At 42.8% G+C, this 22,548-nt stretch overlaps 1 protein-coding gene across 3 annotated transcripts in view; it reads left to right on the top strand.

The window, feature by feature from the left end:
- Positions 1–22,548, top strand: part of LOC133526344 (uncharacterized) — a 32,146-nt gene that overhangs the window by 2,977 nt on the left and 6,621 nt on the right. For 2 of the 3 annotated variants that reach the window (XM_061862910.1, XM_061862911.1), the window contains exons 3-11: positions 4,668–4,886; positions 5,729–5,886; positions 6,657–6,858; positions 10,201–10,358; positions 11,170–11,283; positions 14,500–14,598; positions 16,272–18,647; positions 19,380–19,491; positions 20,596–21,298. In XM_061862910.1, the coding sequence (XP_061718894.1) occupies positions 4,668–4,886; positions 5,729–5,886; positions 6,657–6,858; positions 10,201–10,358; positions 11,170–11,283; positions 14,500–14,598; positions 16,272–18,647; positions 19,380–19,491; positions 20,596–21,298 (4,141 nt within the window). The remainder of the gene's footprint in view (positions 1–4,667; positions 4,887–5,728; positions 5,887–6,656; positions 6,859–10,200; positions 10,359–11,169; positions 11,284–14,499; positions 14,599–16,271; positions 18,648–19,379; positions 19,492–20,595; positions 21,299–22,548) is intronic. The other variant, XM_061862912.1, reaches the window with a different exon arrangement.

Raw genomic sequence — 22,548 nt, 5'->3', positions numbered from 1 at the left:
TCCCATATGTCCAGATAGGCTTAATGATTGCGTTGTATAGGAGTAATTTATTATCCACTGAGAGGGTAGAGTTTCGTCCGAATAGCCAATGAAGATTTTTGTATTTTAATATAATTTCATTCCGTTTGTGTTTTATGTGAGTTTTCCATGTAAGGCGCCTATCTAGATGAAATCCTAGGTACTTGATACACTCGCAATGTGGCAGGACATCATTTCCAAGTTTGACTGGAGGGCAATCTCCTCTTCTTAGGCTAAAGGTGATGTGGTTTGACTTGTGAGCACTAGCTCTTACGCGCCATTGTGTTAACCAGTTATGAGTATTGTCCAGTACAAGCTGTAGCTGCATACTAGCTATTTCAGGAGATTTGTGGCAGGAGAGGTAAGCTATGTCATCTGCATAAGTAGCAACAGTCACCTGCTCAGAGGTAGGCAGGTCATTTGTGAATATGTTGTAGAGAGTAGGTCCAATCACTGAGCCCTGTGGCACACCTGCTTCTATATTATAAAATTTTGATCTGGCATCACCGTGCTTCACTTGGAAAATTCTGTCAGATAGGTAAGAGGCTAGGATGTGAAATAGCGAATGAGGCATATCATTTGATATTTACCACTTTCACCTGTCGCTTTTCAATGAAGGAAAACATCGCGAGGAAGCCGGACTAATCCCAACGAAAGCCTAATTTACCCTCTGGGTTGGATGGTCAGATGGCAGTCACTTTCGTAAAAACTAGTGCCTACGCCAATTCTAGGGATTAGTTGCCGAGCGGACCCCAGGCTCCCATGAGCCATGGGAAAAAGCCAGAACAACCTGAGGAAGATGTGATATTGTAGAAAGAAACATTGTAACTGGGACTGCATAATGGAAAAATAACGATACCTTTAAATAACGGTATGACGTTATACCAGTTTGATTCGAATCATTTAGGTAGCCGAATAAATTAATTTCGCTGTTGAAATTTCGGGTACCTTAACGGCTTTCATAAAGGTATCCTATTAGCTTAGGCGTCGTTGCCAAGCCGCCCGCGCCTTGCGCCAACTTGGTTCTTAAAGCATAGTTCATATAGAATTGGCACATAATTAGCAATGTTTAAAAAATAATAATTCCATGGCGGGATAAAAATTGACAATTACAGTTCAATCACCAACCTTCAAAGTATTAATGGTGAAAATATTATTTTCCTAGCTTTATGCATTTTAAAGTTTTCGACCATGAAAATTGAGAACAGGAGATTGATCGTGCACAAATACTTCGAAAATTCTTATCGATCCCGGACAAAGACAGCTAAGTCACTTAAGATGCTAAAAGCTAGTATTTGTAGGGTCATAAAACGTTACAAGAAGACTCTATCAGCCGACAGGAAAACACAAATTAATCGGAGGTCTGGGTCAAATAACAAGATTTTGAGAAAAAAGTCCCAAGGTCACTCAAACATAATTCAGGACGGTCTAATTACGATTTATCCCAAAAATTCAAAGAAACTTCTAGAAAGATAAAGATGATTCACCTCGGAGGTGGCTTTAAGAGCTATCGAGCAATAAAACAGCCAAATCGAACTGTTAAACAGATCCGACAAGCTAAAACACTAGCTCGACTATTGTACGACCCAGTATTGACAAAATTCGAAGGTTGCTTGTTGTTGGACGACAAGACGTATGTAAAACTCGATTTTAATCAACTACTCGGGTCGAAGTTTTATATGGCCAATAATAGAGGTACTTTACCCGAAAAATATAAGTTCGTGAAACTTGACAAGTTCGCAAAAAAACATATGATATGGCAAGGAATTTATAATTGCGGCTGTAAGACGAAAAGTTTTATAACATAGTCAACAATGAAGTCGGACCTTTAAGAGTGCTTAGAGAAATGAGTATTTGCATTTATTAGAACCCATAACGGCCCTGTGAAATGTTGGCCAGATTTAGCCAGCTGCCACTACTCAAAAAAAATGTTTTGGCATGGTATGCTAATAATCAGGCCAATTACATACCCCGCGAGATGAATCCTTCGAATTGTCCCCAATTTCAATCTATCAAAAACTACTGGGCAATCATGAAAAAAAATTAAATAAGACTAGCCAAATTGTCCAGGGTATCAATTCATTGCGATCTAGAAGAAATCAACACGCCAAAAATGTCGACAAAAGTGTTGTGCAGAAAATGACGGGGGTCCATTATGAAAACAGTGCGTAATTATTTACATAAGTAACTGTGTTTTTTTAAAATGTATACATATTTGAAAGCTAAATACATTACTATTTAAAATTCGCCATTCATAACTTTCTTATTTTATTAACTTAAAAAAATAACAATCTTCTAGTGCGTACCAATTCTATATGAACTATGCTTTATTGGATGAAGCTGTATATGTAAGTGTAAGCCCATAGGCCCTTTTGATCTTATTTAACACTATCAGTTTGGCTATAATAACGGTTAAAGTATATACCGGAAAAAATACCGGTACCGTTATTTTAAAACGGTAGCGATACATTTATATCGGAGACACGCGGCATAACCGGTATAATGCATCGGTATCGTAATTTTATACCGCTACCATACCGTTATACCTTAACCGAAATCAGTCCCTGCATTGTAAGCTGCTTTGGGATAACTTAGAAAGTGGGGTAATTTTGGAAATTGCTGACATCTAGGTACTAAACTAGAATAATTTCTACTGTTGAAACAGTAAACAAGAAGCATGATTTTTGCCATAGGATGAAGTGAGTAGTATAATCGATTTTAGCTATTTTCAAAACTACCCCATTGTTGAAGCCCCCAGTGCACCTCGTAATAATAAATTAGGAAGTCTGAATTCAAAACTTTGGTTCCATATTCTATTAGTTTCGCTGTAATCAAATGTAACCTCATTTAGGCTCTTTATCTTAGAATAAGGATAAATGTGTTTTATAGTTGTATGATAAGTGGCACTTTATCAAAATTCTATCTCATTATTTATATTTATGACCTTATTAATAATTTAAAAGGATGCTCACAATGCTTTTTTTACTTTTAGTGCCTATAAGTATTTAAATTGTTTATATACTATACAATGTGTATACAATAAACAATATTTAAATAAAATTCATTTGGAGTTATGCATATACATCAAAATCTAAATTCAGCAACAATTCTATGCCTAACATATTTTGGCCTCATTATCTGCCAAGGATAAATATACTTTATGGCTTGTAGATAAGTGACATATTATCATAAATCTATTGCAGCGTTGCTACAAGTATACTCATGACTAAGATATTACTCACCTCCCCTTGTGTCCATGAGCATTTCATAGATAAATTACTTCTTTACAACAATATTTGTAATAGTCTTATAAATAGAAATTGTCTAAATGTGATTTGATATAATGCCATGCATTGGGTAACTATTTAGTTTAAAATAGTTTTTTTTGTAGGTTCTCAAGGTTGCACATAACTGTTTGTACTTTTCTCTTATTAGAAATCATGCTTACCTTAGATTAGAGCAGGGGTCTCCAAACCCCGGCCCGCAAGGCATTCCATTCCAACCCGGCCCGCGGGAGGTTGCTAAACGGATCCCAGCCTCCAGGGGTTCAGCATTTATTGAGATTGAAACTGTTCCTAAGGCCGCCTTTACACCTGTAAGTTTTACTTACGTAAGTAAGGACAAAGGTATTTGTTAGAATGAGATAATGATATTCATCTCTCACTCTATAGTATAGCTGTGTCCCTACTTACGTAAGTAAAACTTACAGGTGTAAAGGCGGCCTAACAGCAGCACCTAGAACCCCCGAACTACCGAATGAAAACAACTTTTCTAACATGTCACTCATAGGTTTGCTGTTGTACAGGCACCTTCAGATATATCGGAGCGGCCAAGGTGCTTACATATATCTGAACATATTTGTGAGCAACACAACAGCCTCTTGTCAAGGTATTAGGGTGCATGTTCAGCTGTTCAGATATTTTTAGCACATCGGCTGCTCCGATATATCTAATGAAGACTGTATTATTAAGTGTTGTGTTGGAGATAAGGTACTAAAAATTTCTGTTGTTTATTAAGTATAAACCACATCTCAACATTTTTGATTTTAGAAATTAGGCCTTTATTTAAAACAAATGAAGATAGTATCCTTTTTTTTTCGATGTGGCCGTATTGCAGGTACCATACGATTAGTATAGTTTACCCTTACTGGAATAGGGAAAAAATAAATCTTAGAACTTAAACCATTCAGCATGATACTATCTAGAACACTGTGTCTGAAATAGTATTGGATATCATCAATTCAGCATAATATAAGTATTAAAAACGACATATTTATAAAAGTTTACCTACTTTATCCGACTAGTGAAATTTGAACCTATAGCCGGGTCCACACAGAGCGAGCATACGCGCGAGGCAATTTCCTCAGGCACAAACCGGCCAGTGTAGACGTGCCTGGGCCGAGGCGGCGCGCTCGGGCGAGGAAAACGCACGCGCCGCCTCGGCCGAGGCACGTCTACACTGGCCGGTTTGTGCGTGAGGAAATTGCCTCGCACGTACGTGCTCGCTCGCTCGCTCTGTGTGGACTCGCCTTATAGTGCAGGAAATAGAATCGATTTTGCTTTGTCTAAAAAATTTAAGAATCAAAACAGTTGCAACTCTATTCCAATTGAAGGAATAGGTAGAAGCCTAACGAGATTATATATTCATAGGTCGCAGTGGCGCCAACATAAAGGACATAGAACACAAATCTGGTGCCAAGATAAACTTCAAGAAGTTCCCGGACAAAGACTATGATACATGTGTGATAAGAGGCGAGAGCCACACTTCACAGACGGCAGAGAACCTTATAAGGGAGTTCATGAAACAGCAGCCCGTGATTGTTGAAGATACTTTGGTTGTACCCAACTGGGCTTGTGGCAGAATCATAGGTAATTTCTTGTCATATATTCTAGACCAGTAGGGCTAAGATGGTCGGCTCTTTATCATTTGTCACCATTCCTGTCACGTTTTAACAAGTATGTAAGCGCGAAATTGACGGGCATAGTGACAAGTGACAAAAATGGAACCATGATGCCACCGCTGTAAAAGAAATAGTTATTTACGATACAGGTGCAGAAAATAGGAAATTCGCATCGAGTAGTAATAAATTACAACACGACCGAAGGGAGTGCTTTAAATTGACACGACGTGTGCGGGAATGAGCACTTTTCGTGCCTATGTCGAAACTTTAAAGAGCTGCTTTTTTTTACTGTAAAACGTTGTACGATACACGTGCGGATAGGTAATTCGCAACTCGTTTCGATTTAAAACTCTCCCTTCGGTCGTGAAAGAATCTCTTTGGAAACTTTAGTTTCTTCAAAGGACGATATTTTACAGGACTCAGCCTCACCATTTAGCTAGTCAAGAGTTGCTGAAATGAACTAAAAATGTCGCCTGTTTTGAGGGTTGGGTGCTAGTAGATTAGATTTCACGCCACTTCGAATAAGTGGCAGGGCCGCCACTTGATGCAGTAGATTTTGTATAAAACTTTATTACAGTACATATGGGGCTACTTTATAGCACTAGTGCGAGAAGTAGCATATTACGTTACTGTGTCGAACATTTAAAGGGCCATATGTACTGTAAAACGTTGTACGATACATGTGCGAATAGGTAATTCGCAACTCGTGTCGATTTAAAACACTCCCTTCGGTCGTGTTTTAATTTATCGCCACTCGTTTCGAATTTCCTATTTTTCGCACTTGTATCGTAATGTACTATTTTATTTTAGGCACAGGCGGTGAGACAATCAACGACATCAGCCACCGCAGCGGAGCTCGAGTCAAAGTAGAGGGCCCCCCGACGGCCGACAACGCATCGCAGAGACATGTCAACTTCCGAGGCACCAAGGAGCAAATCGAGGTCGCCAAGGGACTGGTGTCCAACTGTGTAAGTTAGCTTTTCATATTATACATGTTGTTCATCTAAATGCGAATATAAGTTGTTTATCTTAGTGTAATTTCATAAGTTATAAGTGTTCTTGCTTATTGCTCATATCTATTTCTTGGTCTCTCTTTTTTTATTAATTGTAACCTTGATATATTTCATATTGTAATATCAAGATATTACACAAAACACAAGTGTCACATGTGCTTTTGTATCTAGTGTGTATTTTGTTATTATATATACAGTTTCTATTTGCGAGTTCCTGTAATTGGCTCTGTACTACTATCTAAAAAGTTTAATGTATTTTTTATAGCTGTTGGAATTCCTTGTATAAATAAATAAATATTATTACCGGATGAAGGTCGAAGAGGGGCCGTGGGACCTAGGAGCAAGTCGAGTTCGCCAAAGAACTGTGATATGTGACATTTTGATACAAGATTCTACTGTGTTCTCGTTATTCCACGGATAACTACTTATATTAAAGTCAGCACTTGATATGTTCAATTTGGCATCTCACCTGAAAGACATCCAAATTCCCAACGTTATGTGACAACCAAAAAGTCACACTAATACCCCAAGTTCAGGTAAAAAGTGAACCATACTAGAAGCAAAACAAGGCTGATTTATGTAAAAAAATTTTTTTGCAGTTATTGCATTGTCATCCTACAAAATTAAAATTAATTTCAATCACCACAATCGGTCAGAGACGTATAAGGAAGAGGAATAGGTTTGGTCGACCTTTTTGTAAAAAATAAATACTTTAAATCCATCAGGTGGCTCAAGAGAAATGCCGTCGCGAGATCGAACAGTCGAAGCGTAGTCCGCGTCACGTCCAAGTCCAGCCAGCCACGAGCTCAGCAAACACAACAGGAGCGCCAGCGCAAGCGGGAGCGGGGACGGAAGCGACAGCGGGCGCGGGCGACCACGTGGAGGAATCGCCAGGTGACCCCAAACGCGTCAAGTATAAGCGGAATGGTAAGAATTGCTAACCGCATGGTTTTGTTTGTATTGTCTTGTATGAGTTTTGGGCGTAATAAGGTTTTGTTTTAAATGCTTCGGAGGTGGTTCTCGCGACTCGATCAAAATGTATAGACTTGAATGAACCTGTTTTGGCCGACAGCGGTGGCAGTTGCCGCTTGGAACCCGCTTGCCGCGCCGTCGGACGCGTGAGTATGGACAGATCATGTAAATTGACGGAACCTTGTTACGCTCACGACTTTAGCAAGGGTAAAATAATAGAATAATCACAAAACAAGCATTTTGGCTCTGGAAGTATTTTTCTACTCAAATTATTTTACCCTGGCTAAGCGTGTTTTTAATTTCTTATTAACATATATATACAAATAAATATATTTTAAACCTCAATTGAGCATTTCCAATGTAAAACCTGTGGCGTAAATTAAAGCTTTAAAGACACTTAAATTAATTACTTAAGTTATTATGATGTAAACATAATACACACCACCTACTACCTAATACACGTTTGCAGATGTATTGTACTTATACTAAATAAGTAAATGAATAAAGAATAATCGATTCCCCAAGATCGGAAGATATATAAAAATGGGATGAGATTAGATGCCCAAATTTAACATGCAAAAAGAAATATGTCATTCGTTAATACGGCGATGACGTAAACATTACATCATGGCACCTCCACCGTTATTCGTGACACTTGGATTATTCGTGTACATGTTGACCAGGCAAATATTTGCGAATTGTTACATTGTCGACCTCACGTCTTGCCAGTGTTAATTTACTATTCCAACTGGCACTTACAGGTCAGTAGCTCAAGGATGACGTTTGTTGAGTCGGTTTTATAAAGTGTCATCGTTGACACGATTAACTGCTCAATTATAAACCTTGTTGCAAATAGATAAGGTGTTCCAATGGTCAGGAATCATGATCCCATACTGGCAGGTATTATACAGTGTGTCCCTAGCCATTGGACAAAGCCGAAATGTACATATGCATTAGGGTATTTAGAACCATTGCACAAAGTATCATAACAGCCGGTGTAGCGGTTTCGAAGAAATTAAGAAATTACCATTTTTTACTTTGGAGCAGCCTGTATGTGCTCTTAAGTTAATATCCTCAAAGAATAGTATGGAACCTTCTTCAACCTTTTTGATTATCTTTTTTATTTATGACACTAATAAGCTTCTGACTTTTGAAAATGTCATCATTATCAAATATTTCCAACAAATTGTCAAAAACACTGCCAAAGATTAACACAGTGTGTTTCTTTTTGTTGTCGATTATTGCAAATAACTTTTGTTCGAAAAAAATATTTTTTTTATCTTGTGTTTTAATTAAAAAAATATTAACGTCAGAGCATTCCTGAGAAGTAACCCTACTTGGGATTTCAGGGTTTGTCCAATGGCTAAGGTCACCCTGTATATTATTGTGTGACAAGGACAAAATGAAAAACCATTACAAATACTGTCATGTAATGCCTGTCACAGTGTTACACGATGTTTTTTTAACAGCCGAAGTTATATAACAGCCAATGTGGGAGAGAATTGACATTTATTCTCTCGCTGGTTGTATACCTGCAACGCAAACATCCCGATGGTTTGAAAGCGATAAAATTGGTAAGATCATCAGGCTCCATTATATATCAATGGAATGCGCTCCCTTAATCTGTGTTCCCTGATAAATATAACCACAGTCTCTTTAAAGCAAGAGTGAATAGGCTACAACTGAACCGGTGAGCTCCATCTTAGGCCCTGTCTTCACTTTCCATCAGGTGTGACTAGGGCCAATCGCCGATCAGTTTATAATAAAAAAAGTGAAGGAAATTTTTGGACCCAATGTTTGAAAATTATTATGTAAGTTTTGGTTGATCCCCGTATTTGTCCACCTGTTGTGATGTCCTAACTTATCCCCTAGTTTGGTTTTTGTGATAATACCTTAGGTAGGTTTGTCAAGACGTAGAACTTAATGAAACACATTACCACACACTTAATATCTCACTTTCTCAGAGTATTTTAGTAATAGAGTGATGTCGTGTAAGTATTTTCGTCTATTTAAGAAATAAGTACAGTAAAGATGTTTAATTGTTGAGCTATTTATAATTGGGTCATTAATTAAAGTCCATGACCGTACATTATTGTCAGGAAATGAGGGATTGACCCTGAATCGAGGCATTGATCTGAGTGCTATTGACAAACGAAGCACAAGCGAGGCCGTCCGGTAACACGAAGCACATCATCATAAATCCCAGTTGCGATAAAGCTGTTCTCAGTGCTTTTACTTGAGCTAGATTTATAAAGCTACTTTCTGACAATAAAATTCAATAAGTGTTTACTTTTTATCTCCTCAATTGCAAGGCAGCTCTTTAGCAAGCTGCTGTATTGATGGTAGGTATACCCGTTTATATTAAATTATAGTTTTCGTACGGTCGAGGAAATTGTTGGCTCAGTTTCATTGGTCGATAGGGCCCGCATGCGGGGTGCGGGACATTTCCAAAACGCTTGCCATTATGAGTTTCACTAGTCGTTATACCGCCTTACCGCCTGCGGGGAGTCACCCGCATGCTGTATATCGACCGAACTATCGACTTATGAGTTTGACTAGTCGTTATACCGCCTGCGGGGAGTCCCCGCACGCTTTATATGGACCAAGTTATCGATCAATCAAACTGAGCCATGATTCTTTAGCAGTTTACGGTTCACTTTACATTGGACAGCTCTTAGCATGAGTATGTATGACCAAATTTACTTCAACCGCAAATTGCTAAAGAATCAATTTCCTCGACCGTACTAGAATTACTTATAGATTAGATTAGATGAATAAGGTGTATTTTGAATGAGTTATAATGGTTGAGGTTTAGTAGATTATTTTGATTAGTTTGTTGGTGTTTGAAAGGTCAGGGCAGGCAGCCTAATTCATATCAGTTCTTTTTGTTGTTTTTGTGTGTATTTGTTGCATGTGTTTTTTTATATTTGTTTTGTTTTATTTGGAAATTGTATACTGTTATATTTTTATTTTTATTAATTATAAATACACCAATCGAGTTAGTAGCTATGAAACTTTTCCATCAACGACCCAAATATATAATTATTTATTATATTAAGGATTTAAGGATCAAAACTACCTCCAGTTTCCGGTAAACCTCGCCGCTTTGCTTTTCAACTTAAATGTTACGTCATTAGCTCCTTATCGATAATTGACAAGGTATCTTTTGACAGAATTACACAAATGAAAGCTACACATCTCCCAGTTTATTTTAATATAATTATTTCCGTGCAAGTCAAACATGTCTATATATTCTATATATTTTTTTATTTAAATGCACCTATCTTTTTCTCACAGAAGCGGCATCGTCCAGTATCGAAGTATACGTATCAGCCGTGTCGTCTCCCGCTCGCTTCTGGGTGCAGTTCGTCGGGCCGCAAGTGTCGCAACTGGACGAACTGGTCGAGCACATGACGGAGTACTACGGCGACAAGGCGAACCGCGAGGCACATGCGGTAAGTAGATATTGACATTTGTCTTTAATACAAGTTTTTAAGTATCTAAGACGTCATGAGTAGATAGGATTTTCGGGTTCTGTCCCAAGGCTCGCCCCATTCCGTGCTTACTACCGAGATATGTAAGACATTATTACACTTGACAAAGTTCCACAGTAAGCTCAATAAGGCTTGTGTTGTGGGCATTAGACAACGATATATATTATATATCAAAAAAAAATAAAAATATTATTTTATGACGGTATTAGATTAACATTATTAGGCGGCTAATGTAGACGTGCCTCAGCCGAGGCACGTCTACATTGGCTGTTTGCCGCGCGAGAGAATTGCCTCGCGACGCTGCGCTGCTCGCTCTGTGTGGACCCGCCTATTAGTTTACGAACTATCAAGTCGTATGGGTCGTATGGGCAACACACTAATAATATTAGACTGATACCGTTCGAGAAATGGGTCCCAGGATTTAAGCCCGGGACCTTCAGCTTCATAGACAAGGTTACTATACCCAGTACCCACTATATAGGCCAGACAGGTCGACAATATTTACACGAATAGATAGGATTCCTCGGTTCTGTCCCAAAACCTGCCCCAAGTTACACCTACCCCCCTGTCCCGTCTCCGGGTCCATCCTCAAGTTTTGATTATATATCGCCATCATACCCTACGCATCCTGAGGTGTGGACGTCTGTGTCGTGGCCCCGCACTCTGACAGTTCGTCGGGCAATCCTCAATCGGTCTCCGCGCGAGCGGTGCATTCGCTAGTTCTGGACGGATCTGAGAATGAAATATAATGATGAGTATTATTTTATTCCAGCTAACATCGGTATCAGTAGGGCAAGTGGTAGCGGCAGTGTTCCGCCACGACGGGCGCTGGTACAGGGCGCGCGTGCACGACATACGACCCAACGAGTTCGACGCCACCAAACAGGTACTATCGTCATACATTTTAATTATATGGTTCATATACAGTAACAATATACATAATGATGATTACTATATCTAGCTTATATCTAAAATAGGCCCTCGAGGCATTGTACCAAGGATGCTGGTGGCATTTCCTCGTTGTATCGCAATACTGATACGTTGTGCGAGGAAGCCGCCAGCTCTTCGGTCACCAGTTACGTCAACCGCCATAAGTTAGCTTTGTACCTCAATTACTGTAAAATGAGGGCTACCGTTTTTGTGCTCGCCAGTTGACGCCACTGAGTAAGATTATTATGGGCGCGACAAAGTTTTTAATTTCAAATCATATTTAATAAGTAGCATAACACCATACCATTAAAAAAAATACCTCTTAATATGTTGCCCCTTCGACCCGCTTAGTCTTGCACCTCTTTTTCTTAACTTTTAAAGCACTGACATTAATTGAGACACTCGTTTTCAATAAATACGTAGTCTTGCCATAAATTCTGTCTCAACTTTTTTATCATTTTAAATTTCTTCCTTTTATTCCTTCTTTTATTTTCAAAATGAATTACATTTCATGTACGACAGAATTTGTGGCAAGACTACGTAATCCGAAATATTACTAATAGTTCACAAAGTAATTTTAATTGTAATAAACGCGCGTAACCCACCCAGAAACAGTGACGATTGACATTTCGGAGTCCTCGCTAGTACAGCTCCTCTAGTGACGAATTCATACGCCGTAGCCCTCACTTTATACTACTGGATTAAAACTGTGCGTATGATATCAAAGAGAATTTGAAATAGAGATGGATTGTCAAAGCAAACTTTGTAGTCACAGTAAATTTACTGCCATCTGTCGAAACACGATTAAAACTTTTAGATCCTTATTCTTTCACTGATATGTGTTAAAGTTAAAAATCAAAAAGTGGCGCCATCTAATAGATCCAAGGCCAAAGGTATAGCGACATCGTTTTTTGCCTTTTTTTATACTACGTCGGTGGCAAACAAGCGTACGGCCCGCCTGATGGTAAGCAGTCTCCGTAGCCTATGTACGCCTGCAACTCCAGAGGAGTTACATGCGCGTTGCCGACCCTGACACCCCGCACTAGGGAATGCAAAAACCGGAGGTTTTTCAAAACCGGTTTTTTCTTCGGTTTTACCACAAAAAAAAACCGAAACCGGTTAAAACCGGTTTCGGTTTTTAGAATCAACAATTCTTAAATTCATCGCCATGGAATAAAGAAAAGATTGCTTCACGTGTAAAAACGAATGCTAGTATAGTACGAGGGTTGCTATTGCTACTTATATATCCGGAAACAAAAAAACAAACGTACACGGCTGAAAATGGTTTTATTGTTTTTCAAAGTATTCCCCTTGATCATCTATGCACTTTTGCATTCGTGTGAACCAATTTTTGAAGCACTTCTGACACTCCGCCTGAGGTATTTCCATAACGTGTTGTTTGAATGCGTCGACAGCATCTTCAGCGGTCGAAAATCGTTGACCGCGTAATTTATTTTTTATATTGGGAAATAAATAAAAATCATTGGGTGCCAAGTCAGGGCTGTACGGCGGATGACCCGTTAATTCCACATTTTGACCTTCCAAAAATAGAGTTGTTTCGCGTGACGTATGACAGCTGGCAATGTCATGATGAAGAATGATTCTTCGTCGCTGGTTAGTTTTACGAATTTGTTCAAATACTTCCGGTAAGCAAATGGTCGTGTACCAATCTGAATTAACCGTTTTACGGTTTTCTAGTGGCACTGTAGCTACATGGCCATTAATACCGAAGAAGCAGGCCACTATTTGTTTCAATGTACTTTTTGCACGAGTAACTTTCGTAGGGTTCGACTCATTTTGAAACACCCATACCGTTGATTGTTTCTTCGTTTCGGGATCACATGCAGATCCAGGATTCGTCACCAGTATAGATGTTATAAACGGCCTTTGAGTCATCACGGTTATATTTTTTTAACATTTTATTGCACCATTCAACGCGAGTATCTTTTTGCTCCTTAGTTAAGTTGTGCGGTATCCAACGCGAACAATTTTTTTTTACAGCTAAATGATCATGTAATATGCTATTAATGCTAGTCATAGAAATACCCAGAGTCGACTCTATCTCGCGGTACGTAACATGTCGGTCGTCCATTATAAGTTTTCGCACAGCCTCAATATTTTGTGGTACAACGACCGATTTCGGGCGACCTGCCTTAACTTCGTCCGTAAGCATACTACGTCCACGATTGAACTCACTAAACCAGTGATACACAGTAGTTTTAGATGGAGCTTCATCACCAAAAGTTGAAGTTAGTTGATCTATGCACTGTTGTTGCGTTAAACCATGCCGAAAATCATAATAAATCATAGCACAAATATTTTCACGAGTGAGTTCCATTCTTGCAGCGAGATGACATTTAAAACCCGTCAAAAACAAAACACTAGCGTTAATAAGAAAGAAAAAATATACCGGCCAGTACTTAAACAAGTTCAAATTTTACCATGGAGGTCAAATATACTATTTAAGAAGATTGTAATCCCGGTTTCCGGATATATAAATAGCAGCCCTCGTATATACACGATTTTATCACGAAATTAAAGACGAATATCTGACTATTTTATTGTATTGTATGGGAATTGTCAAATGACTTAATGTTATTTGTAACTAGGAATAGGAACAAACCAATTATATTAAATTATTTTTTTGGTTGTTGATCAAACTAACACAACACCACATTATTTGATTTGATGTCGATTCAACCGGTTTAGGACCGATTTACACCCTTATAATGAATAAAACATGCAACTTAGTTAAATAAATAAAAAAACCGAAACCGGTTTTTTCAAATTTTAAAAACCCGGTTTTGGGTTTCCGTCAAAAAACCGGTTTTAACCGGTTTTTTCGGTTTCGGTTAAAACCGGTTTGCATTCCCTACCCCGCACCCTCACCTCGTTGTCAAAAAGTGTCCATCGCTCGAAAACATGCCCGCCATACCTTTGGCCTATGCTCGAGTAGACGAAAGCGCAACTATTTGATATTTAAAAAATTTAACACATATCATTGAAAGAATAAGGATCAAAGTCAAATGGCGTTTTAAAAGTTTTAATCATGTGTCGAAAGATGGCAGTAAATTTACTGTGGCTACAAAGTTTACCTTGACAATCCACCTCTATTTCAAATTCGCTTTGATGATATTGACAAATAAATTAAAAAAAAAATGTTTTGCGTCAGGTGGCGGATGTGTTCTACTTGGACTACGGAGACAGCGAGTACGTGGCCACGCACGAGCTTTGCGAACTGCGCGCCGACCTTCTACGGCTGCGGTTTCAGGTACGGAATTCGAACCTTCACATCAACAATAGAACTTTATTTATTTATTTAATCTTTATTGCACAAAAGAAAACCTTATAGTACAAAAGGCGGACTTAATGCAATGAGGCATTCTCTACCAGTCAACCTTTAGGCAAAGCAGAGAGATTGTGGGCGGTGCTACTTTAACAACAACAATCAAATATAATACAATAACATACCATACATACATAATACATACATACATACATAAATATACATACTTATATTTCTTATAATATATACATAAATAACGACAAAACATAAATATTTGTTATGTATGTATGTCTATGTATGTTTATGGTTAGACGTATTTAAGTATGTTTATTCATATTAATGTCTTGTGTTGTTTGGTTATACTATTCTATTCGATTTTTAATTATTATTATTATTTTGTTGTTTTTCTTTGTGCCACCTACCGTATATTCTAATTTTATTGTCTCCGATACCCAAAGGTTGTCTAGAAGAGATCGCTCTTAAGCGATAAGACCGCCTGTTGTTACCTCTGTCAAATTGTCTTTGTTTATTTCTGTACATTTATTGTCAACTATGTGAGGTGTTCAATAAAGAGTAATAGTATTGTATTGTAATAGAAGTATAAACACTATCTGTTTGTTTGTTTTGTTTAGTTGTTTTGTTCTCAAGCTCTTTTTTTTACAGTGTAGTAATTTATAATTTATGTTAAACATGATGTTAAAATATTTTCATTAAGGAAACTGTAAGTCTAGTTTTAAGGAAATCTCCAGTATTATATATAACAATAAAAGACTGTTAGTTTCTTAAATAAATAAATAAAATTAACAATCTGCAAGTCCAATCAATCAATTGATGATTAAGACAATTGCATCATCTGAGCCTGTACAATATGCATACGTATATTTGAGGAATAGTAGAGTCAGAACAAGATAAGTCTGCAACGATTTTGATAGCACACGCAGTGAAAGTGTTATTTACACGTCATAATTCCACTGAAGTATGACGTTTAAAAAAACTCTTGCACTGCATGTGCTATCAAAATCATTGCAGACTTGTCTTGGTCTGACTCTAGGTGAACCTCGCCCAGCTAATCTACCTACATTATAGAACAGTCTTTCTGGCCTCCAGCAATGAAGCCTATGAACAGCTGCCAGACGCTTGAATTTAATAACAAGTATGGTATAGCAAAATAACTGTCTAATAATAAGGTTAGTTGATCTCAGTATTATGAAATACAGCTACATAATTTCATGGACACATTATGAATAAATTCATATCACCATTGGTATGGTACCATTTTCCGGGGATAGCTCTTAGTCTAATACGTCTCCGTGCTGCATCTAGTACAGAAAACCCTTCCGCTTCCTTGTCTCGAAGTCTCTCATATTTCGTGCGCAAACTATTGTTGGATTGCTGTAACTTTGGGCGTCCATTCTTTTGCTATTACATGCTTTCTTATGAATTGAAAAAAACTACATCAAATAGCATTAAATAAAAAATTGTAAATCGAAATTTTTGTATAGCCTATCCCGTGAAGTAAAAAGGACAGTAACTGTAGAATTATTATGAGAGCATTCGCCTACTTTTCATTTTATCGCTAAAACGAAACGAAACGCTATAGTAATATTGAGTGAATGATGACTGATTAGCAAATTAAACTACTGTGAACATTTTTTTAGGCAATGGAGTGTTTCCTGGCAGGCGTGAAGCCGGCGGGCCGCGACGAGGACGTGGTCCGGGTGACGGCCGCGGGGCAGCGCTGGGAGCACTGGCCCGCCCCGGCCGTCGAGCGCTTCGAGCAGCTGGCGCAGGTCACTACTCATATATTAGCAGGCGTGCAGCCGCCGGCCCGCCACGAGGACGTGGTCCGGGTGACGGCCGCGGGGCAGCGCTGGGAGCACTGGCCCGCCCCGGCCGTCGAGCGCTTCGAGCAGCTGGCGCAGGTCACTACTCATATATTAGCAGGCGTGCAGCCGCCGGCCCGCCACGAGGACGTGGTCCGGGTGACGGCCGCGGGGCAGCGCTGGGAGCACTGGCCCGCCCCGGCCGTCGAGCGCTTCGAGCAGCTGGCGCAGGTCACTACTCATATATTAGCAGGCGTGCAGCCGCCGGCCCGCCACGAGGACGTGGTCCGGGTGACGGCCGCGGGGCAGCGCTGGGAGCACTGGCCCGCCCCGGCCGTCGAGCGCTTCGAGCAGCTGGCGCAGGTCACTACTCATATATTAGCAGGCGTGCAGCCGCCGGCCCGCCACGAGGACGTGGTCCGGGTGACGGCCGCGGGGCAGCGCTGGGAGCACTGGCCCGCCCCGGCCGTCGAGCGCTTCGAGCAGCTGGCGCAGGTCACTACTCATATATTAGCAGGCGTGCAGCCGCCGGCCCGCCACGAGGACGTGGTCCGGGTGACGGCCGCGGGGCAGCGCTGGGAGCACTGGCCCGCCCCGGCCGTCGAGCGCTTCGAGCAGCTGGCGCAGGTCACTACTCATATATTAGCAGGCGTGCAGCCGCCGGCCCGCCACGAGGACGTGGTCCGGGTGACGGCCGCGGGGCAGCGCTGGGAGCACTGGCCCGCCCCGGCCGTCGAGCGCTTCGAGCAGCTGGCGCAGGTCACTACTCATATATTAGCAGGCGTGCAGCCGCCGGCCCGCCACGAGGACGTGGTCCGGGTGACGGCCGCGGGGCAGCGCTGGGAGCACTGGCCCGCCCCGGCCGTCGAGCGCTTCGAGCAGCTGGCGCAGGTCACTACTCATATATTAGCAGGCGTGCAGCCGCCGGCCCGCCACGAGGACGTGGTCCGGGTGACGGCCGCGGGGCAGCGCTGGGAGCACTGGCCCGCCCCGGCCGTCGAGCGCTTCGAGCAGCTGGCGCAGGTCACTACTCATATATTAGCAGGCGTGCAGCCGCCGGGCCGCCACGAGGACGTGGTCCGGGTGACGGCCGCGGGGCAGCGCTGGGAGCACTGGCCCGCCCCGGCCGTCGAGCGCTTCGAGCAGCTGGCGCAGGTCACTACTCATATATTAGCAGGCGTGCAGCCGCCGGCCCGCCACGAGGACGTGGTCCGGGTGACGGCCGCGGGGCAGCGCTGGGAGCACTGGCCCGCCCCGGCCGTCGAGCGCTTCGAGCAGCTGGCGCAGGTCACTACTCATATATTAGCAGGCGTGCAGCCGCCGGCCCGCCACGAGGACGTGGTCCGGGTGACGGCCGCGGGGCAGCGCTGGGAGCACTGGCCCGCCCCGGCCGTCGAGCGCTTCGAGCAGCTGGCGCAGGTCACTACTCATATATTAGCAGGCGTGCAGCCGCCGGCCCGCCACGAGGACGTGGTCCGGGTGACGGCCGCGGGGCAGCGCTGGGAGCACTGGCCCGCCCCGGCCGTCGAGCGCTTCGAGCAGCTGGCGCAGGTCACTACTCATATATTAGCAGGCGTGCAGCCGCCGGCCCGCCACGAGGACGTGGTCCGGGTGACGGCCGCGGGGCAGCGCTGGGAGCACTGGCCCGCCCCGGCCGTCGAGCGCTTCGAGCAGCTGGCGCAGGTCACTACTCATATATTAGCAGGCGTGCAGCCGCCGGGCCGCCACGAGGACGTGGTCCGGGTGACGGCCGCGGGGCAGCGCTGGGAGCACTGGCCCGCCCCGGCCGTCGAGCGCTTCGAGCAGCTGGCGCAGGTCACTACTCATATATTAGCAGGCGTGCAGCCGCCGGCCCGCCACGAGGACGTGGTCCGGGTGACGGCCGCGGGGCAGCGCTGGGAGCACTGGCCCGCCCCGGCCGTCGAGCGCTTCGAGCAGCTGGCGCAGGTCACTACTCATATATTAGCAGGCGTGCAGCCGCCGGCCCGCCACGAGGACGTGGTCCGGGTGACGGCCGCGGGGCAGCGCTGGGAGCACTGGCCCGCCCCGGCCGTCGAGCGCTTCGAGCAGCTGGCGCAGGTCACTACTCATATATTAGCAGGCGTGCAGCCGCCGGCCCGCCACGAGGACGTGGTCCGGGTGACGGCCGCGGGGCAGCGCTGGGAGCACTGGCCCGCCCCGGCCGTCGAGCGCTTCGAGCAGCTGGCGCAGGTCACTACTCATATATTAGCAGGCGTGCAGCCGCCGGCCCGCCACGAGGACGTGGTCCGGGTGACGGGTTTTAATATTCCTGAAAACATGTCGAGAGCAACCTACGTAATTTGGTCGGGTGATTTGTTGCCCACCATAAACGATACTAAAATTTACGATAGGGAATAAAAAAAATTAAACTGACAAGGACACACAATAATAACGCTATCTCTGCTACTCCCACTGAACGATACATGATACTATCCCGTTCTGTCAGTTCCCCCCCACCACTCATGCCCAATCCATACTAAATCTAGATTCATGGATCATCTGTTTGGCTGATTAATGGACATCTGCCTTCATTTGATATGGCCCTGTCAACTTTAAAAAAAGTTAGGAACTCGACGAATAATGAAGTACCTCCCGTTCATTTTAAAGAAAAAAAAAATATAACTTTAAAATCCTAATGATTTGAAGTTAAAATGCTACGACAAACACCAATAAACTGTGAAATATATTTTGTCTAAACGAAACAATGGAAAACCCAAAATATAAATAAGTAGTAATTAATAAACCATTGATGCAAATACGAAATATCAAAGTATAATAGGTACATAATAGCACCGGACCAAGATATCCTGCTTTGGCTTACGAAACAAATATCACTATTGGTCAACTTTATATATGGGGGTATATTTATTATAATTTTTCATGTTTTAAAGAAAGTTAATTTATATATGTTTTATTTATAAGGTTGCGCGGTGGAAGCCCCTGGTGTCAAAGACTTGCACGTATAAGAAGACGGCAACCGAAGACCAGAAAGAAAAGGAAATACCCGGCATTAAACTGTATGATGTCACTGAAGGTAACATTATTCACATACTAAAGTTTAGAGATATGTTGTAATTGAACGAAATCGATCTAAAGAGATCACTTCATCCGCCGCGTTAAACGAAGTCAACGCTCTCGGACTCCGCCGAGCAGAATAATAGAATACACTGCTCGGCCAGTGAATAAGAAAGCAAGTTAGGGCTTGTAGCTTGGCTCTACAAGGGGTTTTGTTTTGGCAACATGTTACATGAAAATGTTTTTTGATGGGATTTCACTTCTTTTTATAAGTTGCTTATAAAATCTACCATCCCCTAATTTAAAGGGTTGGGGGTGGTTTACTATTCAAAATCCTGAAAGACGTATCTGGGCGCATCTTACAATCTGCTTTTTTTACTGTATCTCCTGTATACAAACTTCAATCCCTTTTTCCTCCTAACGTCCTTATCCTCCCCTTCTTCGCCTTTACGAGGTGATTTTGGGGTTGGAAACTATTCTATATCCTTCCGCATAATAAAAACTATCTACATGCTAAATTTCAGCTAAATCGGTTCAGCGGTTATTGATTCTCCATACAAAATTTCACACCCCTTTTGATCTCTTTAGAGGCAAAAAAATTCAAGTTTTTGAATCTTTTTGTTGTTTCTGTACTAATACTATCCTATATACCAAATTTCAGCTTCCTAGGACTTCAGGAAGTACGCTAAGGGTTTTGATAATCATCAGTGAGTTACTGAGTGACGAAATCGTAGTTTTTTAGATATGAGTAAAATCTAAATTATGAGAGGTATTTTTTATGCTTAATATTTTTTTATTTATTTATTTAGAAACCAGACAGTCGTATAAACATATCAACAATGCAATACAAATGATGTACCGCAACAAAAGGAAAATACAACAAAAAGACCTGCAGGTTCATAAATTATAAATATCTTTGTTTTTTATTTTGTTTTCAATACGGAACCCCTTTGTTGCGATAGCTCTAGACGCTCTAGTATGTGGAATTGACATAGATTACGTTACAGATAGTAAAACTTTCCGTACAAAACTAGTCCGGAATCGCTCACTTTCCACTAGTTACAACGTCGCGGTTAAACCATAAGGGTGGTTATTTACCTCGTTGTCGGTCCTGGTGTAACAGAAGGCGAGATCGACATCGGCGCGGTGCTGATCGCGGAGGGGCACGCGGCGCCCGCCCCCGCCGCGCCCGCCACGCCGCGCGCCTCCCCGCCGCGCCCGCCGCCCTCGCCCTTCGGCGACCTGGGCGCCTCCAGGTACGTACTGACCGCGGAGGGGCACGCGGCGCCCGCCCCCGCCGCGCCCGCCACGCCGCGCGCCTCCCCGCCGCGCCCGCCGCCCTCGCCCTTCGGCGACCTGGGCGCCTCCAGGTACGTACTGACCGCGGAGGGGCACGCGGCGCCCGCCCCCGCCGCGCCCGCCACGCCGCGCGCCTCCCCGCCGCGCCCGCCGCCCTCGCCCTTCGGCGACCTGGGCGCCTCCAGGTACGTACTGACCGCGGAGGGGCACGCGGCGCCCGCCCCCGCCGCGCCCGCCACGCCGCGCGCCTCCCCGCCGCGCCCGCCGCCCTCGCCCTTCGGCGACCTGGGCGCCTCCAGGTACGTACTGACCGCGGAGGGGCACGCGGCGCCCGCCCCCGCCGCGCCCGCCACGCCGCGCGCCTCCCCGCCGCGCCCGCCGCCCTCGCCCTTCGGCGACCTGGGCGCCTCCAGGTACGTACTGACCGCGGAGGGGCACGCGGCGCCCGCCCCCGCCGCGCCCGCCACGCCGCGCGCCTCCCCGCCGCGCCCGCCGCCCTCGCCCTTCGGCGACCTGGGCGCCTCCAGGTACGTACTGACCGTTGAAAAAGTTGCATTTTATACACAAGAGTTACGTAAATTTTGACATTTTTCATACTAGCTAATAGATAGACTTTTAAGTTATCAACTTATAAAAGGTACTAATACCAAAGAGAGTTGATCGTAATAGAGAAGTAGTCTAAGAGAAAACGTGCCTCTTAATTTGACATCCAAAACAGATGGCGCTGTACTGCGCCATATGTACCTATTGCGGCCACTGAAATGCCAGACCTCAACTTTTGACAATCAGAGTTACCGCAAAATGTATGGAGCTGTACAGCGTCTCGTTTAACTGTCAAATTTGAAGCACGAAATTGTCTTAGAATACGTGTTATAAATTATAACCGCATTAACAACCTGCAGAATATAAATCAAACCAAAAATCACTGATACAAATTAAACTCTAGAATAATAAAACGATTTTTTTTGTTATTTTACCCTTAATGAAGTACATTTTTGTTTTCACGCCTACTAGGACCAAAACAAGTAAGTATCAATTTAACATTCTAGAACCAAATGTTATAACTTATTTCAATATTTCACAAAAGCCACGAGCGATTAAAATATTGTGCGTTCTTAAACAAAACGACGTTTGTCTTAGGGAGATACAAAACTACCTCCCTGTTGCCTGCCAAGATGCCAGTCGTTCGCTCCGTAGCGAACGAAACGCTAATGTCTCTGTCGCACTAATATGGAAGAGTGATAGAGAGAAATTACGTTTAGAGCGCTTAGAGCGCTAGTTTCTACAACTTCAATAGATCATAAAGACAAATGTCACAAATGCGATTACATAACAATTGAAAACGAGTGCAATAGAAACATACACAATGCGATAATGCAGGGACAACAGGCCTATTTATAAGCTTCCACTAATTTGTTGTTACATTAACAATGCAGATAAAATACCCCTTTGCTGTGTACAACCATTATGCATTACCGACTGCTCATTAAGGTTTCGCATATTAACTCAAAGATGGTGACACTGTCGCCAGCGCGTCACTTGCTTATCTTACTTTCTCTGTCACACCAACGTAATTCTGTATAAAAGCTATTTCATTCGCGAGAAAAAGTCATATTATTTACTATGTAAATTTAACTTTATTTAGTACTACAATAATTTAAATAATAGTATATGATTATTTACCCTACAAAATTCAGTCCAAATCATCGATTTTATGTATATTTTAGGCAATGTTCTACTTCGCGCTTTCAAAGTTTTTACGTCGCTCCGGTTAAAT

This window comes from Cydia pomonella, chromosome 16, assembly GCF_033807575.1.
Source record: "Cydia pomonella isolate Wapato2018A chromosome 16, ilCydPomo1, whole genome shotgun sequence".
Classification (NCBI taxonomy): domain Eukaryota; kingdom Metazoa; phylum Arthropoda; class Insecta; order Lepidoptera; family Tortricidae; genus Cydia; species Cydia pomonella.
Note: the sequence above shows the minus strand (reverse complement) of the source record. Positions and strands in the feature narration are given on the sequence as shown.